The sequence below is a fragment of the Leopardus geoffroyi genome, chromosome B1, assembly GCF_018350155.1.
Source record: "Leopardus geoffroyi isolate Oge1 chromosome B1, O.geoffroyi_Oge1_pat1.0, whole genome shotgun sequence".
NCBI lineage: Eukaryota > Metazoa > Chordata > Mammalia > Carnivora > Felidae > Leopardus > Leopardus geoffroyi.
The window spans coordinates 119,142,036-119,167,687 of record NC_059327.1 but is presented as its reverse complement, the minus strand read 5'-3'; the positions used below and the strand labels follow the sequence as shown (position 1 = coordinate 119,167,687).

The window sequence follows — 25,652 nt, the reverse complement described above, 5'->3', positions numbered from 1 at the left end:
TATTGTTTATAATGTTTTATAGTTTATAGTTAGATGAGAGCATGCAGTCTGAAGAAGCATTTGTTAATCAGAATTCATTTTCAAGAATTCATCATTTGTTTATTTAGAATTCATCTGTCATAGTTATACACACACCCGTATACTTGCTCACAGCATGAAGTACTTCATAACATACTTGTAAGTTTCGTTGTTCCACTACTCCACTTGATAAGAAGTTACAGCATTTTGAATATGATACACCAAAAACAAAACACAAAACAAAACAAAAACCCAAGTCATTTGGCCCAGCTCCCTTATTTCACAAACCAGAATACTAAAATCTAACATATATACGGTGACTTGGTTTAGTCACAAACCAAGCGTTCTGTGATGCAGTTGTGGAAACCTGGTCCAGAACCCCAAAACAAATCTTGTATCAATGGACTCTTTGGGAATGCTGGTCAAAATATCCTTTGCTGTCAATTTTAACTTTTTTTCATCAATCACATAATACTCTTCCTCGCACATAAAATGTTATCCTCTCAATGTCCATTTCAAAATTTTCCTTGTTAATATTAGTTGTTAATTAAGTTTCTAAGAGGAAAGACTAAGGATAACTGCTCATTTATTATCTATATGTGCATCATACCATTTGGTCTTTTGAAGTAGCAACAAGTAAAAAACAAACATAAAACCCTAAAACTAAAATAAAAAGAAAAAACTTCCTAATAACCTCTTATACAATTATCACCATGAATCTGCTTAAAATTTTTCTTGAAAAAAAATGTTTTTAACCATTTCTTATTGAATTATGATTAACATACAATGTTGTATTAACTCCAGGTGTAAAACATAATTGATTCAATAATTCTATACATTATTCAGTGCCCATCATGATTAAGTATAGTCCCTATACAACATTATTATAATATTAATGACTGTATTCCCTATGCTGTACTTTTCATCTCTGTGACTTATTTATTTTATAACTGGAAGTTTGTGTTTCCTAATTCTCTATTTCACCCATCCCTTGAAAATTTTATTTTCTTTAATTTTGTTTCCTGTTATATGATTCATTTATATTTATGTATCCAGAGACTGTTTCTAAATTTCATGTCCTCTTACTGTTAACCTGGCATTTGGTGAAAAAAATCTACACTTAATCTATATTCAAACTGAAAATACTGCTGGTTCACTGTAAATTTCTTAGGCCCATGCCAATGTCATTATTTATTTTAATAAAGATTTTTTAGTTAAACTAAGAAAATAGTACTCAATTATGAGTGGTAACATCTGTTAAATATAAATACTTGATGATTATTTTTCTTTTATATAACAGATTAACAATATAGTTCTGAATCTAAACTCTTTTTTAATGTAAGTCACTGAAGCTAAATTCTTTCCTATCTTGTGTTCATTTATGATGGTGTAAAATTTTAAAATTAGAATCCATGTACAGACCAAGCAGAATTATATGAAATATTTGAATATTGGGAAATAGAAGTAAAATACAAATACTTTTTTCTTAAAAACCTTCCATTTTTCATATTCACATTTTAATTTTATATGTTTACAAATTGTGGTTGATGTTAAACCTCTTCATTTGCAGGAAGTTCATTATCTTTTATGTCGTCTACCTATAATAATTTCAGAAGAGGTTAGAAAGAGATTAATATATTTAAAGAATCTGACTCTTGTGAGCAAAGACATCATTAAAAAGGGCTTGTTTTCATTAATAGGCTGTTAATAGGAGAGACATGATGGGTGAGTTTTCTTTGTAACCAGGTTCACTGTGGACAGGAAGAGCCTGCCTTCCCAGCAAGGAGATTTTAAAATCACAAGCTCCAGCCTCCATCAATGATGACAGGATTACCTGTTACATAGGCAGACTGCAATGACAAACACAAGGAGACAGAACAATTAACCAGGTTTAACACAGGTTGTGTTTCTTCAATTTTTCCATGACTCAGAAACCTAAACAATGTACTATCATGGTAGCAGGAAATCTCACGTAACAAATAGATTTTAGGAAAAATCTGAATTACATTTTGGATGATCTGAAACTGCTGCATGTTCTTGTGATCTAGAGTTACCTGGCCTCTGGCTAGTGTTTTAGCACATGTCACATTCTAAGCAGATGTTCGGTCTCAGAATCAGAAAATTAAGTTCAGTGATATGCAGCCATTCCCTAAATTAGGATAAAGTATAGGCTAAAACAGTACATTTTCATTTTGAAATTCAGAACTATTCTAAAGCAGCTGAGTTTTATGCCATTAATAAACTTCTGAATGTTGTCAAGTGTGTTAGTCATAAAGTGGTTGTGTTAATTACCAAACAGAATTTTTTGTAGAAGATTTTGTATTTTAAGTTGATAAAAATACATAGGTGTTGTCAGAAGCTGAGGCACAGTAAATGTGTTTAAAAAATTTATATGAATAATTATTATATCTATTAAGCTATGAAAAAATATTCTATACTAGTTTCAGATATTCAAATCTGTACCAAACTAAGGGAATTAAAAAAAAAATTACTATTTTTTTTTTTTTTGCACAGAATTTTGCACTTCCCAAAGAAATAAATCTGAAGTAAGCCTTATGGTAGAGGTTTAAAAATCTTTTAACTTAAACATAGATGTTAAATTCGTGTTCTTATTTTTAAATTTATCTGAAGCCTGACACAATGGAAGAGACAGGAAGGAAAGACATCACAGTATGAGTACAGACATTTTTAAAGTTCAATCTATGAAAACTAATCACATACTGTAGGTAAACTATCACCAACTCCCCAAAGGTTTTTTAAAAAGCAAACTTTCTGTTATACATATGGACGCCTTGGGGCTCCTCTAAAAGTCCAAAGGTCTTTTTATTGCACATTTCAAGCCAGAACATTTTCAAATATTTGGTAAACTTAAGCTCTGGCTAAACAAGGACAATTTAGCTTATCAGCAGTACCCCCCAATTCAAATGAACTCTTCTGTAGATACAGATTCAGAGAAACAACAAAAGCCAATGAACTTGTTCCATTAGTAATTTGTTTAGCAATTTCCCAGCTACTAAAAACTGCTGTTAACAGTCCTGAGAAGTGGTAACTTCGGTCACTAACATTTCAACCACTATTTGTTACATTCACCAACTAGCTGGTGTGCAAGTTACTGTAAAGAAGAGCTAGCAGATCAGTAACACGCCTCCTCGCTCCTGCCTACTACCCCCCCCCTCCTCTCATCTCAAATGCTGCAGTTCCCTCCTCATGTAATATTCAAATACATCCAACAGAGGGGGGTGTTTTTGTGCTCTTTACCTTATAGTTTCTGCTTTCCTAGTTGTATGACATTTAAGAATATGCAATAGCCATTAAGAAAGAAATTGATTACTAAATAAGTGCAAAACAGAATGAGATAGAATTGGGATTTCCATATGTGATAAACAAGAATTCACAGGAAAAAACCAGCCAGTGGGATTGTCCTAATTAAGTCACCAGTAAAACTAAAAACACCAAATGTCAATTCTGTGTATTCTAGACACAACTAAATCTGGTTAACTCTCTCCCCCTTTCACCTGAAGCTCTCATAATTTTGGAGGTTCATTTACTTGACTTACATTTAATTCGACTTTCCCCAATTATAATTTTTCAAAACAACTGTCTCTCATAAAATTGAGCAATTTATTTTTTCAATCTTCCATGTCATTTGCTACAAGATTTAGTGACACATAGAGTTGAATAAGGAAGAGTTGGTGGCTCAGATCAAAGTGGCCTTTCTTTGAGCAAATTAAATTAGAATTTATCCCTATCTTGTAAATGCAGCCTCTTATATATGTTGCAACTCTCTAAAATGACATTATTTTGATAAGCAAATTGTGGCCAAATGAGGAATAATGAACTCCCTGGGAAGAACAGTGCTTACTTCATCAGAAGCCAAATACACACAGAGGAGGGCTACTTCTTCTGCGGTTGCAAATCTTCCAGTCTTCTGTCTCTTCAGGAAAGAGCTCAGTGCCTGAGATCAGAAACCATACCAGATATCAGTGATAGGAGGTGAAGTCTGAATTCACCTGCAACTCCTTCAGGAAGTCCGAGGCAAGAGGAATCTATAGAGTTACCATTGGCTTGCTGCCTTGATTAATCATGTATGATACATGATACATGAGAATATCATTAATTGTGGACCAGGTAGGACTAGAATGACTTCCAAGCTACTCAGACTAGTAAAACCTATAGACACTGTGTCTATAATAAAACCTGTAGATACTGTGTCAGATCAAAATACATATTAAAGAGGAGAGCTTTGGGGCGCCTGGGTGGCTCAGTCGGTTGGGCAACCGACTTCGGCTCAGGTCATGATCTCGCGGTCCGTGGGTTCGAGCCTCGCATCGGGCTCTGTGCTGACAGCTCAGAGCCTGGAGCCTGTTTCAGATTCTGTGTCTCCCTCTCTCTCTGACCCTCCCCTGTTCATGCTCTGTCTCTCTCTGTCTCAAAAATAAATAAACGTTAAAAAAAAAAAATTAAAAAAAAAAAATAAAGAGGAGAGCTTTAAAAAAATTTTTTTTTGAAATTGTGGTAAAATACACATGTTGTTTACCATCTTAGCCATTTTTAAGTGTATAGTTCAGTAGTGTTAAGTACATTTACGTTATTGTGCAACAAATCTCTAGAACTCTCTTCGTCTTGCAAAACTGAAACTCTGTACCCATTAACCAATAGCTCCCTGTTCTCTCCTCCCCCAGCTCTTGGCAGCCGCCCTCTGTCTCTGAATTTGTCTACTCTAGGTAAGGAAGAGGACATTTTTCAACCAGAAGATTTGATCGCATTTAAAATAGTAGATATACCTCTTCAGGATTTGGTCTGGCTTGTATTCTTTCTTGTAGAGATGGGGTATCAACTGTTCCTAAATCAAAGGGGGACATTCAGCTTGGTTAATTACTCAAATTGAAAAAGAAGTTGACAAACTTTAAACCTCCTTTCCACATGATACATCAATGAAATCCTTTCCCATGACTTACAATGATAATTTCACCTCCGTGTTTAGGATTTCTAAAAACACAGACCATAGGGGTGCTTGGGTGGCTCAGTCGGTTAAGCATCTGGCTTTTGATTTCAGCTTAGGCCATGATCTCATGGTTGTGAGATTGAGGCCTGCATCGGGCTCTGTGCTGGTAACACTGAGCTTGCTTGGGATTCTCTCTCCTCTCTCTCTCTGCCCCTCCCTCCCTCCCTCTGTCTCTCAAAATAAATGAATAAACATTAAAAACACACACACAGAGACCATAATTCTTTGTGACATTAGGCAAGGACGCTGGGTGAGTCACACAAGCAACCCCAAGATATATTTTAGTCACATTACACTGCATGACACTTTATGGATTTTCAGCACTTTTACATGTATTATCTCAGTTACTCCTCACAACAACCCTGAGATGTAAATACAGCCACATAAATACTTCATCAGTGAAAGAACCTAGGTTGCCTTAATGATCCCCAAACCATTCTTTGCTGTCAGGTTTACTCTGGGGATCCTCAGACAGGGCCATGCCTGTCACGGTCCTCAGTAATTAGATGGCTCGACATTTTCTTCATTATCTTGCCTATTTTCATTGGTTTCAAATTCCTATTTTTAACCACTGTTTCATGTTTCTCATAAAAAAATATAATTTGAATTATCTCACTTAAGGTAAGAATGACACTAAACATTTGAAAATCCCGCTTGGTTCAAGCTCCTACAGAGCAACTTTCCCAGAGTTTCTGTCAATTTTTGTAATCTGTAAATTCTGTTTAGAGGGCCTTTTGGCGGGGGGTGGGAGGTGCTGACAGTACTCTGGGCAACCACATGGTATTTCTAAGGTCATAAAAAATGATTTTAAAGTCATATCCTCTGCTCCTGAGAGTGCCATAGGGATGATGTTTACTAGGAAATCATTTATTTTCTTTTAAAAAAAAATTATTTTTTTAAGTAATCTCTGTACCTACCTTGGAGCTTGAACTCACAGTCTCAAGATCAAGAGTTGTATGCTCTATCGACTGAGCCAGCCAGGAGCCCCAACCATTTCTTAATTTTAGCATCATTTGTCATTTCTCTGGAGAGGGTGGAAATCTTCAAATTCAGAAAGTTCTGGCTCCTTTGTGTTTACACCCTTTCTTTAGCTTACCTGTTTCCTCTCACATTTCATCATAAGTGGGCAGCACTTTTGACACTCAGGGTAGAAACTGTCTTTACTGGAAATGGTCACCTGGTTCATTAGGAACATTTTCTACCTTCCACATTACTGCAGGCAATAATGTTGATAAACTTTCTGAAACCGTGTAACAAAGATTCCCTTGTACCCATCTTCTGGTAATATTTTCCTCACTTCCCTCGTCCATAGCCTCCTTACAGTCCCCAGTCCTACCAACAGTATGCTCAAGATGTCGTAAGCTTTCATTGAACAATGTCCTCAAAATCCAGTTTTAAAATACAACTTTGACAGCTTCCTACCACTCAGGCAAGGGAGCATCATGTCTTTCATATGGCTGGTATTAATGGTTATTAAATGAAACTATAGAGCAAGCCTATGCCTTCTACTTAATTCCATTGTCCCAACTCTACTGCATCCAGGGCACGGACCATATAGCATGTCATAGTCTACAAAGGCTGGTGTTGAAGAGTGTGACTATACCACCAGCAGCACTACCCCAGACACACTCACTCCTTGTCAGGTTTTCTGCTGTGACTGGCTCATGAGTCACAGCTCGTTCCTTGTCCCACACAGGTTGATAATATATTTTCCAAACTTCTGAAAAGTCCAGCTGCTAAAACAACCACATTTTCCAAATCATTTTTCCATTTTTTCCACTGGGTAAATGGCACCAGAAATAGCTAGAGTCAAGTATCACCAGCGTGTATGTTAAAACCCAGTGAAACTGTCTCTTCTGTATCCTTTTCTTTCTTGGTGTTACCTATGTTTACTTTTCTAATCCAAGAAAAATTAAACAGAACACCTCTGTCATGGAAATTCTGTAGCTTGAAAGGTATTTCACATTCCTCTTTTAAACTAATGAGTTAGTGTTTTTTAACCTGAGGGGAGACCATGGTGGATTATATAAAAATCTCATGTGGAATTTTCCAAACTACACACAATTTTCCCCATCAACTCTTTCCCCAAGTTCTGGCATGTACTTCACGTTTTGAAAAGTTCCATACGTAACTGTGAAATGCTGCTTCTCCCCAACCCCCCAGTACCAGTTGTGAACCACTGAGAGCAAGCTTGATTCTGGATATGTGATATTTAATTCCTTTTTAGAGAAGAAGTTAATAATTCTTCTTAGGCAACCTGTATTCATTTTGGGTCAGTGGAACCAGGTGAAAGGGCATATCTGTTTAATAGACATACCCATAGTCATTAAGAAAATGGGAAGTTATTCCTACAAAATAAGTTATAGAATGCTTTTGTTTGGACAGACTGAATGTCCTTTCTACTAATAATAAGTTCTTCTTTTCTTCTTTCCTTTATATGAGAGGTCAGCATGCATCCTGGTAAAAAGCCAGATAGGAAATATTCTTAGTTTTGAGAACCATTTGGTCTGGCACAACTACTCAACTCTGCCTGTAGCCATACATGTGGCAACCTAGGTGTGGGTGTGTTACAATAAGACTGTGTTTACTAAACAGGTAACGGGCCAGATTCCACCTGCAGGTCATAGTTTGCTGATCCCCTTTTTATAGCATAAAGGAAGGTGTTAATCTCCCCTTTTTGGTTGTGGGTCAGCCCAGGTGATTTACAAGACTCAGTAGCTCCCTGTGTTTTGGGAGGCTCCTCTTACCTTCTTCCTGCGGTCCTGTGAACACAGTCTACTTTTCATCTTTCGCCTGACAAGGTCATCTCTGGTCTACCTCCAAAACACCAGGCTCTGGTCAGTTATCTTGGCCACGAGATTCGGAGTTGTTCCACACACGTGTGAATACCATTTAAACCCTTTGCATCTGTGGTTCATTCCTAATGACTGAGAATCTCATTGCCAACATACCGTTGGACTGTTATCTTAGCCTAGACCCTTTTTCACTTGAGCTTTTCCCAATGACAGGACACAATATAGCATGTGGTAAACAAGCTTCTATGCATATGTTTCACAGTGCGAACCAGGGTTCAGAAAGGACAAGTGCACAGCCCTTTTGTGCCTACCTCACCTGGACACACACAGTTGCACCTGATGCCCTGCTGGATGAAGTCTGCAGCCACAGACTTTGTGAGGCCAATCACAGCCGCCTTCGTGGTACTGTACACGCATCTGTTCACAACTCCTGAGGATGAAAGGAAGGTTTAACCATTGAAGGAACAAAAAAATCTCCTTTAGAAAGGGAACACAAATAACTGTCCTCGGTACCTACTGTCATACTTCCTCCCATGCCATCCTTTTTAAAGTTTGATTCAGGGGGCACCTGGCTGGCTCAGTCAGTTGTGTCTGACTCTTGATTTAGGTTCGTGAGTTTGAGCCCTGCATTGGGCTCTGCACTGACAGCACAGAGCCTGCTTGGGATTCTTTCTCTCCCTCTCTCTGCCCCTCACCCTCTCTCTCTCTCTCTCAAAATAAATAAATACACCTAAGAAATAATAAAATTTGGTATCGGGTTTTCTCCCTTCCTGGGGCTAGTTTCTGAGTGTGGGAAAATAAGATCATTACTGGCCCAACTCAGTTGAGACCTAGGTGTTGAGATGCTGCATTTAGGTAACGGCAATGGTCTTAGGTTTTCATCGTCAGTTGGTTGAACACTTGGGTAGATTCCAAAAGATACCAAAGGACAATCAGGGTAAAGAACAACAAAACAAAAACCAAACCAAAAAGTCAAGGGGCCGAGGCATTTCTCTACCTTCCTCTCTTCGTGCAGGCTCACTGTGTGTTCTTGCAAAGAGAAAGAATGTTATCTCAGCAGTAGTGATTTCATTTTAAACTCACAAACCCATCTGCCAGACTGTGACATTTGACATTATTCCAGATGGCACTGCGATCCTGGCTCTTCAACTTGACCTCTTGTTTAGGGCCCAGATCCACCGTCTTTATGAAGCACTTCCCAAATTGTTACCCTCCCCCATATCGTGCCAGTACTTTGCACAAACCTGTGTTGTAATATTATCATGCTATAGAAGACCTACATCTGCCTGACTCTCTTCCTTTTGCAGTGTGAATTCTTTTGGGCAGGGACACACAGTGTTCAATACATCTTTTTTGGTTAATTAAATGGGTAAATATTTCCTTCTTCCAACTTGATTTCCATTTCCATATCCACTGGAAGGGATTAGAGGAAGGGCAAATGAAACCAAACTTATTTGTTACAATTGGTTTACATCTAAGGCAGAAAGGGCTGATAGAAGGGAGCTTAATAACAATTTTTTAAAAAAAAGTGGTGTTGAAATTACGTGTGGGTTTTATAATCCCTGCTATGTTTGTTCCGAAAACCCATTGAGCTCATAAAGTTTTTGGAGTATGCGCATCGTGATTCCCAGAGGAAGACGGACCTTACCTTTGAGGCTAGAAGCCACAGAGGACATGTTGATAATGTTGCCAGATTTCTGTGCAAGCATCTGCCAAAACAAAAACAAATTTAAAAAATGCCACCCTGCAAGATAAAAATAATAGCTCTTTAAAAGATTTGCATTTACTTATGGTTTGCAGAACCATCTTCTTAGCTATTAACATTAAGCACGGTTAAGCGTCTTAACAGCCTCACCCAGTCACTGCTGGGAGTTGATGGCATGCTGACGCACTCACTGGCAGGAACATTTCCCAGGGGGATTACTGCCTTCCTTTGGCACAGGAGCATCAGCAAGACCAAGGAGAAACTCTGAGCTGAATGGAAGGTTACTGAACCTTAATTATTACTTTGTACTCCCGATGTTGGAAAATTCTTACTTTATTCAACATATATTTGTTGAACACCTACTGTGCTAGGTCCAGGAGATACGAAGATAAATGACACACTCTCTGCCTATGGAGAGCTGCCAGGGGACTGGGGGGGCTGACATAACCAGCATCCAACAACAGCGGAGACCTCCACAGAGAGGGGTCGGTGGTGGGAAGGGACCAAACTAGGCTTCAGGACACTCAGAGGAGGGCTCCTGAGGAGGAAAGAGGTGGGCTGATACTACCCCCCCAACCCCCCTGCCAGGGAGGAAAAAGCATTTATTATTTATTTATTTATTTTTTTAATTTTATTTTTAATTTTTTAAAATTTACATCCAAATTAGCTAGCATGTAGTGCAACCATGATTTCAGAAGTAGATTCCAGTGATTCATCCCCTGTGTGTAACACCCAGTGTTCATCCCAACAAGTGTCTTCCTTAATGCCCCTTCCCCATTTAGCCCATCCCCCCTCCCACAACCCCTCCAGCAACCCTCAGTTTGTTCACCATATTTATGAGTCTCTTCTGTTTTGTCCCCCCTCCCCATTTTTATATTATTTTTGTTTCCCTTCCCTTATGTTCATCTGTTTTGTCTCTTAAAGTCCTCATATGAGGGGCGCCTGGTGGCACAGTCGGTTGAGCGTCCGACTTCAGCCAGGTCACGATCTCTGATGGCTCAGAGCCTGGAGCCTGTTTCCGATTCTGTGTCTCCCTCTCTCTCTGCCCCTCCCCCGTTCATGCTCTGTCTCTCTCTGTCCCAAAAATAAATAAACGTTGAAAAAAAAAATTAAAAAAAAAAAGTCCTCATATGAGTGAAGTCATATGATTTTTGTCTTTCTCTGACTAATTTCACTTAGCATAATACCCTCCAGTTCCATCCACGTAGTTGCAAATGGCAAGATTTCATTCTTTTTGATGGCCGAGTAATACTGCATTGTATATATATGCCACATTTGCTTTATCCATTCATCCATTGATGGACGTTTGGGCTCTTTCCATACTTTGGCTATTGTTGATAGTGCTGCTATAAACATGGGGGTGCATGTGTCCCTTCGAAACAGCACGCCTGTATCCAGTGAATAAATGCCTAGTAGTGCAATTGCTGGGTCTTAGGGTAATTCTATTTTTAGTTTTTTGAGGAACTTCCATACTGTTTTCCAGAGTGGCTGCACCAGCTTGCATTGGAGGTGGGCTGATTTTTGAAAACTGGAGTGTAATTCAGAAAAATAAAAGAGAAAGGTGTTTTAAGGAGTGAGGGCCACATGTATAAAGGTTCTAGCACAGAGCTGGGAGGAAGGGATGGGTCTGGCTGGAATGCCCGGAGTGGGAGGAATGAGGCTGCAGAGGCCAACAGGGGCTAAATTTAGGAATTTGGGCTTTACCCAGGAGGCAATGTGGTGGTGACAATGAGGGGCTTAATGCAGAGAAATGGCATGTTTAGATTTGGGGAATTCTAAGATTATAGTGGCACGACATAGAGGAGACCACTGGAAGGTGATACAGTGATTTCAGAAAGGACTGAGAAAAGCTGAGATGCAGCAATGTCTGTGAGTTAGGCAGGGGGAGGTTGAGGTGGTAAGGGCAGGACGTGGTAAACAGTTACATGAAGTGAGGCCTGCCTCCTTCATCGAGGGCAGTGCTTCCTAAGAACACCTCCCTCAGAATTCCCCCATTCCAAGTGTGAAGGTCTGAAGAGGAGGGTTTGGGGCTGTTTTGTTCTCCTAGACAGGGTACACAGTAGGTGGTCAAACACTGTGATGAATCAAAATCTCTTGAGGGGCTAATTTAAAGTGCAGATTGCTGGGCCCTGCCCCTGACGTAAAGGAATATATAAATGAAAAACTGCTATGAATTAAAAATGTTTTCATATACATTTATACTTAGTATAATAAGTACGTGTGCTTTCAGGGCATGGAGGTATGTGCAAGAGTGTGGGTACCCATGAAGAAGTGAGACATGGAGAGAATTCCGACTCGATGGGCACTACCTTCTCATCGACATCAGAAGCTCGGAGGATGGCTGTAAAGAACAAGGTTGAGTGGGGGGAATGGTGGACACAGAGAGTGGTGAAGAGTTAAAACAACTGCTGAGAGGAAATGGAAGACCACCACCAGAGAACAGAGGAAGGAAAAGCAGGATATCCTGTGCCATGAAAGTCAAGCAAAGAATGAGTTTCTAAGAAGAAAAGAGTCTCAATAGTCAGGGTAGGGAGAGAATTCACTTCTGCTGGGGTGAGCTTCTCCAGCAGCTTTCAGTCAGAGGCATAGGGATGGAGGTGAGTGACTGGATGGTCCAGGGATGTGGCTGCCAAGATGGCAGATCTCCCCATGGTATTCTCCTGACTTTCTGTTTTGATACTTAGTTACTGTTTGTTCTCAAGAGCAGAGAATCTACATACAACAACCTAAGGCATTGTGTTGGATGGATTAAAGGGTACAGGGGAGGCTGAGGTGACCCGATCAAGGCAAGAACACAGTAGGGGTGAAAATATTTAACTCCACTTGTTTGTCTATGTGATAAAGAGGATCATAATGAGATGGGGTCTTCACAAAAACGACCAGGAAAATTAGTAAAGTATAATGGTGTTGGAAATGAAGCCTTAACATTATTCTTTCTTATCCAATTTAGCAAATAATCTGTTTTTACTTATTTTTAGTTTTGTTCCAGTTTCATTGAGCTATCATTGTCATATATAATCCATTTTAATACCTATAGAATACATATATTACAGTAGAATACATAAAGATGAGCTACTAAGTAAATTCAGTCTCCAATCACCGGAAATGCTGTAATTCCTCAGGCAAAACTTTGGAATACAGTCACCTAGGAGGTGCTAGTGCTGTCCCTTAACACTTGTGCTATCCATTCAGCCAGGTCTGTCTGCTGGATCTAGAGCCCTCAGTCCATGCTCAGCACCCTTCCACGCTGTTTTCTCAACACTAGCTCAGTACCTGCTGGTACAGTGTGGATGCTCTTCCTGGCTCCCCATGCAACGTCCCGCTCTGGCAAATATCACTTGGCAAGTATAAAGTGAGGTGCCTAGTATGTAGTAATTCTATATGGGACTGACCTCCCAGAAGCTCAGGCAGGGGCTAAGAAAGAGCTCTGAAAATTCCCTCCAGCTGTTGATCTAGTCAGTCCTACCTACCTAGCTTTTCTATCTCCACTGAACTCAGCTCTTAAACCTGGCAGACCTTGGGTTCTTGGCTCTTTGATGATTCCATGTCTCACCTCTACCTGGACTGACAACCTAGATTCATTTATTCATTCAACAAATATTTGCTAGAGCATCTCTATATACTAGAGAATCTTCTAAGATACAGCAAAGGGGAAAAACCTTCACATATCCAAGACTTCCCTGACTTTGGATTTTGCACTGACTTCTTCTTACAGTATTTTCAGCTTGTTCTTTGCCTTTCGACTCATATTCCAGTTTTGGAATGGTTTTCTGTGTGTCTATCCATGATCAAAAATTTCCTACAAGTGTTCCTATGTCTTGACCACCTGACTTTTCAGATCTGCCTAGACTCCAAATCCTGACTTCCCCTGGAAAGTTCTAACCTGTTGTATGTGCATCATTGTTAATGAACCCAGAAGATCCCAACTAGGGCTGGAAGGGATTGTGTAATCTCTCATCCTCATTTTATGTTTTTACATTTATTTATTTTTGAGAAACAGAGTGAGACAAAGCATGAGCGGGGGAGGGGCAGAGAGAGGGGGAGACACAGAATCTGAAGCAGGCTCCAGGCTCTGAGCAAGAGGTCAGCACAGAGCCTGATGTGGGGCTCGAACTCACGAACTGTGAGATCATGACCTGAGCCGAAGCTGGATGCTTAACTGACTGAGCCACCCAGGCGCCCCACTCATTTTATTTTTTTAAAGTTAGCTTATTTATTTTCAGAGAAAGAGAGTGAGCAAGCAGGGGAGGGGCGGAGAGAGGGAGAGAGAGCATCCCAAGCAGGCTCCGCGATGTCAGCGTGGAGCCTGATGTGAGGCTCAATCTTGTAAACCATCAGATCATGACCTGAGATGAAACCAAGTGTTGAACACCTAACAGACTTAGCCACCCAGGTACCCCATCTCATCCTCATTTTAAATAGAACAGAGTACAAGTGCCATTTCCCATGGCACATGGTGAAGTAGGGGCAGAGTTCAGGCTGTGATGCCAGAGTTTGAAATCCAGGGTCAGGTTGGTTACTGTCACTTTAATAAGTGGCACTGACTTCTTCTCACTGCCCATCCCAGTCAATAATATCTCTTGGGATTTTTTACAAATGAGTATTAGTGGCTCATATGGATTAAAGATGCTTTAAATTATAGGAAAACTCACTAATTTGCAAGTTAGTGTTTGATATTTCAAAAGTTAACATTTACTGACAAGTTTGAATTTCAGTGCCGCTGGACCATACCCCATGCCTGCTCCCTTCACTCATTATTTGTCAAGCATTGCAGACATGAAGTAGGCTGTTTTTGCACATGTGATAGTCTTACCCACTATGATCTAAGTTTTCTCCTTTTACCACAGCCTTGGCTTCTCTCCCAATCATAGGCTAAGGATCAGGCTTCAAAAAAATAATCAGGGTTCCAAATAACAGATTCTCATGAACTCCGAATAAACAAAAAAATGAAATTTACATTAAAAATAAATTTGCTAGGGGCACCTGTGTGGCTCAGTCAGTTAAACATCTGACTTCGGCTTGTGTGGTGATCTCATAGTTCGTGGGTTGGAGCCCCATGTCAGGCTCTCTGCTATCAGCAGAGAGATGGCTTCAGATCCCCTGTCTCCCTCTCTCTGCCCCTCTCCACCCCTCTCTCCCTCAAAAATAAACAAACATTTAAAAAAACAATTTGCTAGTCTCATATCCCATGGAACCACTAAGAGATCCTTTCTAAGCACTAAATAAGTAGATTGAAACAAATTCCTTTGTTATGAAGTCAGTTTTTCTAGTTTTCCTTTCAACATTCACCTGGATCCTTCTTCTTTTTTTCTTTTTTTAATGTTTATTACTAATTTTTGAAAGAGAGAGAGAGACAGGTAGAGAAAGAGGGAGACACAGAATCCAAAGCAGGCTCCAGGCCCTGAGCTGTCAGCACAGAGCCTGACATGGGGCTTGAACCCACGAACGGTGAAATCATGATCGGAGCTGAAATCGGATGCTTAACCTACTGAGCCACCTAAGTGACCTGGGATCCTTTTTGACATTATGTTGAATGTTCAGAGCAAAGCATCAGCCCTGCCTTGCCTTTAAAAAACTCTTCTCCTGCACTGGGTTGGCAGCATTCAGTACGTCTGCCATCTAATCCAGCTGGGATGGAAGAGAAGAACGGCTCCTCTGCATTTCACTAGGGTTCAGTTTGCAGCCTTGGACTGAGCCGGTTCTGTACGCAGTCAATCCCTTTCATTGTCTGAGCCTGTGCTCATTATCGGCTTACAAGTTCATTTGAACTCAATCTTTTTCATATTTACACTCCCCTCTCCGAGAATGCCTAGCGTGTGCTTTTCATCAAAAGGCATGTGATGCTTGTTTGCAAAACAAAATGAAAAGTATTAATGAGTTGTGTAAAAGCTGTGGAATTCCAGGGTAGCAGATTCAGGAAGAATGCTCTCTCTTTAGCACACACTGTCTCTCACCTCTCTGGTACCTCTGTGGCTCAGTTTAAAACAGGAGTGCAAGAAGAATACTCAAGGAACAGAAAAGCAATGAGGTACATCCATCTGACAGCATGTGCCTAGACAATGAAATTCAAGAAGGGGCCTAACCTCCAGGGTTCAAATCCTGGCTCTACCCACTTGCTAGTTATGTGACCTTGGGCAGGTTACCTCACCTCCCAGTTTTATCCTCTGTACAGTGGATGTGATAAAGTAGTACCTACCTTATCCCATTCTTCTGGTCCCATGTGCCTCCTTGCTATCCGTCTCTCTGGGACCCTCTTCCTCATATACCTCAATGGTTAGCTCCCTCATTTCACTTGGACCTCCATGAAAATTTCAGCTTATCAGGGAGGCACCCTGGACTTTACTGATATCCTAGCTTCTTTTTCTTCCTAGCACTTTTTTTTTTAAGTGTATTTATTTTTGAGAGAGAGTGAGCAAGCATGAGCAGGGTAGGGGCAGAGAGAGAGGGAGACAGAGAATTCCAAGCAGGCCCCATGCTGTCAGTGCAGAGCCCGAAGTGGGGCTCAAACTCATGAACCATGAGATCACGACCTGAGCTGAAATCAAGATTTAGACACTCAACCTACTAAGCCACCCAGGTGCTCCTTCTTCATAGTACTTCTAACCACTCCCGGAGTTATATGTTTATTTAATTATGTTATCCTGTCTCACTCCCCAAAAATGAGATCTCTCTCATAGAAGGGACTTGTTTTTCTGATGAGTCTTCTGCACCCAGAATGGAGACTTGCATAAAGAATGTTAATACTTCTTGAATATTTCTTAACTGGAAGGTTAAGTAAGTTTGTATTAAGTGTCTTGATATAAATGTTCAGTATGGGTTAGTCATTGTGGTAGCTACTGTCACTCTTCAGAACAGAAAGGTAAGGGCCCTTTCTGGATGCCCAGTGTGGAGACCTACTTATCATAGTGATGGTGGTCCTTACTTTAGGAAGAAATGCCTTGATCATCAGGTACATGCTGCGGACATTGAGATTCATCGAGAAGTCCCAGTCCTTCTCCTCACAGTCCAGGATGGTTCCATGATGGACAAAACTGGAAGAGGGATTAATCAGTGGGGAAAAATGATCATTTAGGATTTCTATTGTACTTCCCTATCATTTTATATTGTCATTTATTGACTTAGACCTTATGAAGATTTTGGCAATTCATAGAAACACTTAGTACATTAAGTTAGTAAGTATCCAACAGCTTAAGCTAAATAAATTTATTTGAAAACAACATCCTTCTTTTGAAAGAAAGGCAAAGGCTTGGGGCCACCAAACATAAGAAGCTCTATGGCAAGTGCACAGGAAATAGCAAAAACAATATCAAAAACAAATGAGAACATGATACGCGCCCCGACTCCTATTTCATAAGCAACAGTGCCCTCAGGTGGCATAGATTTAACATTTTCAAAAGGAAATCAAATTTTCAAAGGAAAACCATTGTCTCAACATCTCAGGGTAGCAAAGTGATATCGGTATCATATAGTGCTAACATATTGAGTAAACAAAGCAGAACAAAACTCTTAAAGCAACTTTCACTTCTTTTCCAGTCACACTCTTCTTTTAAAAAAAATTTTTTTTTAGTGTTTATTTGTTTTTGAGAGAGAGTGCAAACAGAGGAGGGACAGAGAGAGGGAGACAGAGAATCTGAAGGAGGCTCCAGGCTCTGAGCTGTCAGCACATAGCTCGATGTGGGGCTCAAACTCACGAGCTGTGAGATCCTGACCTGAGCTGAAGTTGGACGCTTAACCGACTGAGCCACCCAGGTGCCCCTCAAGTCACACTCTTAAATAACCTTCTCATCCTTCGTATGACAGCAGGAACCCACGCTCTATTTCTATATCCCTTACCTTGCTGAGAATTTAATATGTAGATATTAAAAAACCAGTTCTGCTAACTGATTTTTTTGTCATGGCTCTGAGTATATTCTCATATAAGGGATGAGCAGTTTATTTATGTAGCAGATTGTCATAAATTGTTGGTTTAATATCCACACAGTGTAACCTATGACAAACTATATATATATATGATACACACACACACACACACACACACACACACACACACACATATATACACACATTTTTTTGGTGCAGAAACATAATGATTAGGAAGAACAAAAATGTATTAGAAGGCTCTGGAATTTTTCCATCAATGCGGCAGTACAAATAAAACAGAACATAAGAAAAGTGGAATGTCACTTAGTTCCTGTGTAAACCTCGGCTGTACTCATCTCTACTGTCTCGCCTGAGCAGGGAAAGTCCCAGCACGAGCTGCTCCAGTTCCAGCCTCTCCTCATTCATACACGGTTCAGCACGTTTGGTATCATCTGCGTAAGTTCAATTAAGCCATTCTCTTTGTGCTCTATACAGAGATGCAACACGGAAACTTCTTTTGCTGGGTGGAATTCATTGTCCCAGTAAGAAACACTGAGCTTGGGATGTGTACAGGAGTTGCTAGAATGCCATGCCAAAAAATTGGGAACACCTGCATTTCAATAAGCTGAGTACTTGGTTTCTGGTAAATATACTTTGCTTTAAAGACACCTACTGGAGGGGTGCCTGGGTGGCTCAGTTGGTTAAGTGTCCGACTTCGGCTCAGGTCATGATCTCACAGTTCGTGGTTCAAGCCCCGCATCAGGCTCTGTGCTGACAGCTCAGAGCCCGGAGCCTGCTTCAGATTCTGTGTCTTCCTCTCTGCCCCTCCCCTGCTCATGCTCTGTTTCTCTCTGTCTCAAAAATAAATAAAAACGTTAAAAAAAATAAAGACACCTACTGGAAAATGGTTTTTCATTTTATTTTATAAGTCTTAGTGAAGCGTCCACAGCCAGTCCATTGCTGTGAGCCTATGACCAGCCTTAAGATTAACAGGTTTGGATTAATACCAGTTCTCTTGAGTAGACCGTCATTTTCCTTAGGACTCAAGTCCATGTCCACTTTTTTTTTTTCCTTAAGTTTATTTATTTTGAGACAGAGTGAGAGAGAGTGCATGTGCATGCAAGCAGGGAAGCGACTGAGAGAGAAGTGGGAGAGAGAGAGGGGGATCTCAAGTGGGCTCCACACTATCAGTGCAGAGCCTGAAGCCCATGTTCACTTCCATGGCTGTCTTATTTGCTGAATCTTACTTGGAATAAAATTTGTCTAAAACCTAACTATATTTCCTAAGAAATATATTATGGTTCATGATGAACAATTTTGCCTTATTATCAAAAATTTTTTAAAAGTTTATTTATTCATTTTGAGAGAGTGAGACAGAGCACGAGCCAGAGAAAGGCAGAGACAGAGGGAGACAGAGAATCTCAAGCAGGCTCCACAATGTCAGTGCAGAGCCTGATGCAGGGTTTGATCTCATGAACTGTGAAATCATGACCTGAGCCAAAATCAAGACTTGGATGCTTAACTGACTGAGCCACCCAAGGGCCCCTTACCAAAAATTTTTAAATAAAATTCATATAAAACTTTCTGTAAGGAGAATGAAATGAAAAAGTATGAATTACCCAGCAACATTAAAGAGAACATCAAGTCTCTCAACTTCATTGGCAAACTGATCAATTTGTTTCTTCTTTGTGACATCAAGGGCCCGAATCTGAATACCTGAAAAACAAAACAAAGCACACAATTTATCTTTACTCATAGAAATGTTTAGCCTTGAAGATTTAGCTGTTCTGAAGTGTGAAGACTGTAGTATTTGTCCAGTTAGACTTCACAGGATTGTCGGCCATTAGTAGGGTCTTACCAATCTTAAGAATCTCATTAGTAAAAATCTTGAAGTCCTCCCCATCTTTTTTTTTTTTTTTTTTTTTTTTTTTTTTTAAGTAGGCTCCACAGCCAGCATGGGACTTGAACTTACGACCTGACATCAAGAGTTGGAGGCTCTACAGACTGAGCCAGCCAGGTGCTCCACCTTGACCTCTATAGTAGATGCTTCTCAGCAAACCAGCAGCAATACCTGCAAGTGGGCTCATTCTAGTCCCGTCTTTCAACCCAGAGGTTGAATCACTGCTACAGTGATGCTGAATTCTGTCTGAGGGGGAAGGGCAGGGGCAGTGGGATAAGAGATGGTTTCTATTTGTGCATTTTACCTTTATGTCAATTGTATTGTCGACTAGAAATGACTTTGCGGATCACAGGTACCATCACTTATTTCTGGACCAAATTCCAAGAAGAAATGACAGGCCACAAGAAGAGATGAAAACACTAGCCATGAGAGAGTTGGCATGGGGTCTGAGGCAGACACACTGTACTAGTTACTAAAAAAATATGCTCTAATGCTTTCATTAAGCAGCAGTCATAATTTTTATGATTTAAAAAATATATGGTTTGTTATTCTATTCTTCCCTTTTGGATATAGAAAAGAAAGATTATAAATAAAGGGAGGACTAGAATGGAGTTTCAGAAGGACTTTCCTTTCCTCTGTGCTTTTCTACGACAGCAGCTTCCCTTACATTTGTTGAAATGATTACTCAGTCTAATTCAGTTAACTAATTCAATTGAACTAAATTATGTTTGATCATGCAACCTATTCTATTTCGCTGAAACAGTTAACTTTGAAATGAGTTCTATGTTCTGATTTCTTTCTGAGTAACGCCAATTAAAGCCCTTTGACGTCAGAGTTTGGTTCGGTGTGGTACAGTAAGGGACAATATGCACTTGAACAAGTTAATCTCCTATAGTTTCTGATCATGACATGTGATTTTAAGGCTGAGCTGTCTCCAATATGGTGGCCACTAGCCACATGTGGCTGGCTACCAAGCATGGATGGGAAATGCAGCTAGTCTGACCTGAAATGTGCTGTAAATGTAAAATACACATGGATTTCAGAGATTTAGTGTAAAAAATGTAAAATTTTCTATTGTAATGTTTTACAATTGCATATGTTAAAATTATAATATTTCGGATACATCGAATTAATTAAAATACATTATTAAAATTAATTTCACCTGTATCTCTTTACTTTTTAAATGTAGCCACTAATTTACACTAATTTACACTTGCACATATGGCTCATGTCGTGCGTCTATTGGACAGCGTCTCCCCCAGAGGGAGGCAGAGAAGTGGAAAGTCATCATCAAAAGTTAACATAACAGGGGCACTTGGCTGGCTTAGTCGGTAGAGCATGTGACTCTTGACCTTAGGTTGTGAGTTCAAGCTCACCATTGACGAAAGCTTACTTAAAAAAAAAGTTAACAACTATTAAATTTTCACATGTAATTTTGTAATTGAGTACTGAATCCTTCAACATTTTGGCTAAATAAAAAAAATTGAAGCATACATCTTAAAATTTTGTTTATACATTTAAATGTATAGATTTTTGTCTGTAGGTTCACAGAATACAGATTTTTAAAAAATGTTTATTTATTTTGAGAGAGAGAAAAATAGAGAGAGGGAGAATGCAAGAGGAAGAGGGGCAGAGAAAAAGGGAGAGGGAATCCCAAGCAGGTTCTGTGCTGTCAGCATAGAGCCCAACATAGGGCTCAGTCTCACAAATCATGAGATCATGACCTGAGCTGAAATCGAGAGTCAGATGCTTAACTGACTGAGCTGCCCAGGAGCCCCACACAGAATATAGACGTGACAGCAGAGAAAAAGGCTCTAAAAAAAGGCCAGCAGAACTGAGCAGCTAAGGACTTTTCTTTCAACATGTGAACAATATTGCTTTATAATACCTTGTAGATTCTGAATCCCAAGTTCAAAGTGCTGAGTTGCTTACCAGGGTACTTTTCCAGTTCCTGAAGTTTGGACTCATTGATATCTGTGGCTATGACTTTGGCACCTTCTCTTGCAAAAGCCTGGTAGACACAATGTACAAATAAATCCTTTGTTCGATTTGATTCCATTCTCTTGAGTGGAAAGTCATTTAGCCTTTCCCCCCCTTATCTTATTTTCATTGTTTTACCTATAAAATAGGTGGAATTTTAAGCTCTCTACTCTCATTTCACCCTTCCCATTGTTAATAATTTTACCATTAATTAGAACAACATGACATACATTGTGCTTGTCATCTGACTTTGTGCCTGTAAGCATTATCAAATAAAAGAGTGTTTTTAAAAACTAGGACTCTGTTACTGACACCTCTCAAAATACTATTCTGTGATGTGATAGCCTGTATTTCATTTCTGAGCTAGTTCTTATTATTTTCCATTTTTTACTATATCCCAAATAATAAGAGAAAATGCGTTATTTTCACACTTTTTCTCCTAAGACAATATTACTGTTTTCATAAATGTCAAACCATACCCTATTATACTGTAAGTGCATTAATGAGTTCAGGTGTGGGTTATAATGCACAAGAAGTTGATATAAATTAGAAGGTGAAAGTAACCTGATAGTCTTGTATCTCTGGAGTCCTACATCTGAATTGACAATTACAGAAAGCAATACATTCCTGTAGGTCCCCTGCAGTAAATATATCATCGTGCAGAGAAACTGAGGCAGAGAATTAAGTTTCTCAGAGTCCAAGGTTATCACTGATGTCGCATAATAAACATGTGAGGTATTCATTCCTTCACTTGCCCTGGGTCAAGGCTAGTGAGTTTTCTTTTTGTAACCTCAGACAACAGAAGCACAAAAGTAAAACAAAACAAAATCAAAGCCAAAAACAACCAAAAACGAGAGCAGAATTAAATAACCACGGGCTGTGTCCACATAATTTAATACCTCAAAAGTTAGTAAGCTAACAAGAAATAATAACTTACTATGGCAGTTGCCCTCCCAATCCCCTGAGCAGCAGCAGTCAGGACGATGATCTTCCCATCAAGTCGACCCATCATGGAACCTGTGGTTCAATCTAGAGACATGTGTATTTAATGGCTTACACTGCAGCATGTGGTCCTGTGCAGTGACATCTAGAATGAACTTAAAGGTAGCATTTCTGTACAGATAGTCCATCAACTGAATTCTCCAAGAATGCTGACTCTAGATACGTAGCTTTGTAAATCAAAAACATTTAGCATAACCCACTGAAGTGATAACTGGCAACAGACAGACACGGGACTTCAACCTACCATTTGGTTTCTTCACTACTTAGAGAAGACAGCCTCTGATACTGATACAGCAGGGGAGGAGTCCTTCCCCTCACTACCACCACCATCCTCCCCACTCTCTCTCTACACACTTTTTTGGCATTGTATGTGTCCTTACTACTTGGGGCTGCTTCCCAATTTCTCTGCTATAAATTTTTGTTGGGGTTTGCACTATCAGTTGTCCATGGCTTTTCCTTCTCCCTTGGGAAGATTTAGTGGTTGGCCTCAAAGAGTCATTGAACAAAAGAACTGGAAAAATAAAATCATGTCCAACACTCCCATTTTGTAGAGGGGAAAACTGATCTGACTTGCTCGAGGTCACAGAGCCAGTTAATGACAGAACCAGAACTAAGCTCAATCCTCCCGACTCCTTTGCTATGTGAAATTCCACTCCACAATGCTGCTGATCCTCTCTTAAAGTAGTGACACTTTATCAGATACCATCAATAATTTTCAAACTGGAGACTGAGAAATTCTGACATCGGGAAAATAAGATACACATAAGATATCTGGTGCTTGGATTGTAGATTCTGGGATAAGAGGAATGGCTCACGACGAGATTGGGGGTGGTTAAGAGTCAGATGATGATCAACTGAGGCTGTCTTCAAGGACCTGGGCATCTTTTCTCACCCTGCTGTACTTTATGGCTGCCTCTGATCTCACACCAAGTCACAAAATGGCTACTTTGTCCCAAGGCATCTCATCAGCATTCAGGCCAAAAAAAAAAAAAAAAAAAGGGGGTGGTGGTGGGAAATAAAAGCCAAAAAAGCCTTTCAGAGAGTCCTCACTTTCTAGCCAATAAGGAAGCCCTTGGCAAACATTTCAGCCTACATTTCACTCGCCAGCTCTAGCAGCAAAGGCTAGGAATTTGAGAGTTTTGTTTTCTGGCCTCTATTAAGAGAAAAGCTGGGGTAAGGGATGCGTAATTGGGTGGGTACCCAGTGAACTTACTTAAATAGTACATGTACAGATAACCTACACGCTCACTGCTCAATTACCTGCCTAAAAAAATACAGGTAACTAGCTAGTCTTGCCTAAAGGGCTCACATGATCTAGTGCTATCTTTGTGAATATATCTCTGCTGTCTTCTGCCAACCTTGGCATTTTGCTGTAATCAAGCCTTCACACTTTATCTGAGCTCGGAATGCTGAGCGGCCAGTTACTCCTGTGGATAATGGGCACTGAAGGACTGATGAAATGAGTGCAACACAAGAAGACATGTATTTTGGAAAGATCACTGGAGCAGACCTTGGGGAGTGGGTGGTTTCCTTGGGAGGGTGTTGCGGGGGCCTGAAGGGCCGAGCGTGAAATAGCAGGGATGGGAAGGGGGGGCTGGATCAGAGAAGCATTTGAGACGTGACACAAGGCCTGGTCACCAGTGCCCTATCTTCGGAGAGATCATGTGGTCTGCGCCCTGCCTCGCGGCTGCGAATTAGGCCTGCGGATTGCAGGTCCAGGAGAGGACCTCGTGGTTCGCGTGGTTCTCGCAGTCTGCGCACGCCCACCCGCACGCTGTGAGACCTGGGCGCGAGTGCGCACCACCACCAAGGCTGACTCTTTTCTGGGGGACACGGGGCTCTTTCCGGGGCCTTGCGGACCCTCCAGTCACTGCACTGCCTTCCTGCCCGGGGAGAGAGGAGGGGCTCCCTCGTGGTCTGACGGCCGGTTCCCTCTCATTTTCTCTCACACCAGCATTTCCCCTTATAACTCTCCTGCACGTTTACCTCTGTCTTGGAGTTTTGCTTCTCCGAGGGCCAGACGAACAACCCGCTCCAGGGACCTGCTTAGAGTCTCACTGATACTCTCGGATTAAATCTGCGTTTGTCATGCGCCAGAGAAACTGAGCTTTTACACTGCCTGACCTACTCTGATGCCATGGATTTTCGCTATTTATTTTGTCTTTATTCTTACACGAGTGATACGTTTTCACTTCAAACATGTAAAAAGTTGAGAGATATAACCATATATAGTATAGAAAGTAAGAGAATCCAATCATCTCCACCCCCCCCCCCGCCCCCTCCCCCGAATCCTGGGCGTGGTGTATTAAAAAGCGATTATTTTACACCTCTGTCAATTGCTGGCTTCAGGAACATGACATTGAAGGCACACACCAAAGGTGTCCCTAGGAATCTCCGACACCAGGGGAAAGAAGCACTTACTACTGAACAATTGCTGGAGCACAGAGTAGCCACTTTGCTCACTCCGATATCTCCCCTAGCTAGCCTTGGCTTTCTGGGACCAGATTTTGGGGCTAAAACCTGTTAGAATAAACTACATTACTAAATATAAATGGATTTATTTGGGAAAATGAGTGCAAACGTGGCCTTAAGTAGTAAAATCCAACGTGAAAAGCACATTGAAAAACTAATATACCAGAGTTTCAAACTTGTTAAAAACACACCCTTACCCTGACCTAACTCCTAAGATTAATGTTGAAATAGGTAACTTGCAGAACAAAGCAAAAATCTAAACCTCTTCTTTTCCCAGGCTAAAATTTCATTTAAAAAATATTAGGAAATCTTACTTTAGAGCAGCAAGTGGACGCCGTCCTCCAGATCCCCGTGGGAGCAACAAACTTGAGACCTTTGTGCAGGAGCAAGTCAGGCGCTTAAAGATGCATGTTGGGATTTGTAGTTTCGTTCAGTTTTAAGGAGGCGCACGTTTGTATACTATATACGTGTGTGTGCTGCCATCTAGTGGAGCTCATCTAGAACTGTTAACTCCAAGGAGAAGGTGAAAACTGGAAAAGCCCCCTTACAGCTTACTTAGGATGTGGAAATCATTTGCTTCACTTTAACGGGTCTTTGTTGTTTGTTGGGGTCTGTTATGTGCTCTTCTAGGATATTTAAAAATTTTTTTTTATTTTTTTTATTTTTTTTTTTATTTTTGGGACAGAGAGAGACAGAGCATGAAGGGGGGAGGGGCAGAGAGAGAGGGAGACACAGAATCGAAAACAGGCTCCAGGCTCCGAGCCATCAGCCCAGAGCCTGACGCGGGGCTCGAACTCACGGACCGCGAGATCGTGACCTGGCTGAAGTCGGACGCTTAACCGACTGTGCCACCCAGGCGCCCCTAGGATATTTAAATTTTAATGAGTAAGAAATGTCACGTGAAAGAGAGCAGGG

At 40.6% G+C, this 25,652-nt stretch overlaps 1 protein-coding gene across 1 annotated transcript; it reads right to left on the bottom strand.

Moving 5' to 3' along the window:
* Positions 1-73: 73 nt before the first annotated feature.
* BDH2 (3-hydroxybutyrate dehydrogenase 2) lies at positions 74-25,164 on the bottom strand. The gene is made up of 10 exons (XM_045471492.1): positions 25,052-25,164; positions 22,201-22,292; positions 21,216-21,294; positions 19,003-19,099; positions 16,446-16,554; positions 9,467-9,527; positions 8,135-8,248; positions 4,803-4,861; positions 3,881-3,973; positions 74-1,868 (listed from the first exon to the last, which is right to left on the bottom strand). Exons 2-10 carry the CDS (start codon positions 22,273-22,275, stop codon positions 1,815-1,817), a joined length of 741 nt encoding a protein of 246 aa, XP_045327448.1. The 5' UTR covers positions 22,276-22,292; positions 25,052-25,164; the 3' UTR covers positions 74-1,814.
* Between the last annotated feature and the right edge of the window lie 488 nt (positions 25,165-25,652).

Bases quoted from the DNA above. Each gene is read 5' to 3' on its own strand.
- BDH2 (XM_045471492.1), bottom strand. From the start codon at position 22,275: ATGATGGGTCGACTTGATGGGAAGATCATCGTCCTGACTGCTGCTGCT. The intron at 21,295-22,200 runs GTAAGTTATTAT...TGTGTCTACCAG, and splicing joins TTGGGAGGGCAACTGCCATA to GCTTTTGCAAGAGAAGGTGC. The intron at 1,869-3,880 runs GTAAGCACTGTT...TTGTCATTGCAG, and splicing joins TGTATTTGGCTTCTGATGAA to TCTGCCTATGTAACAGGTAA.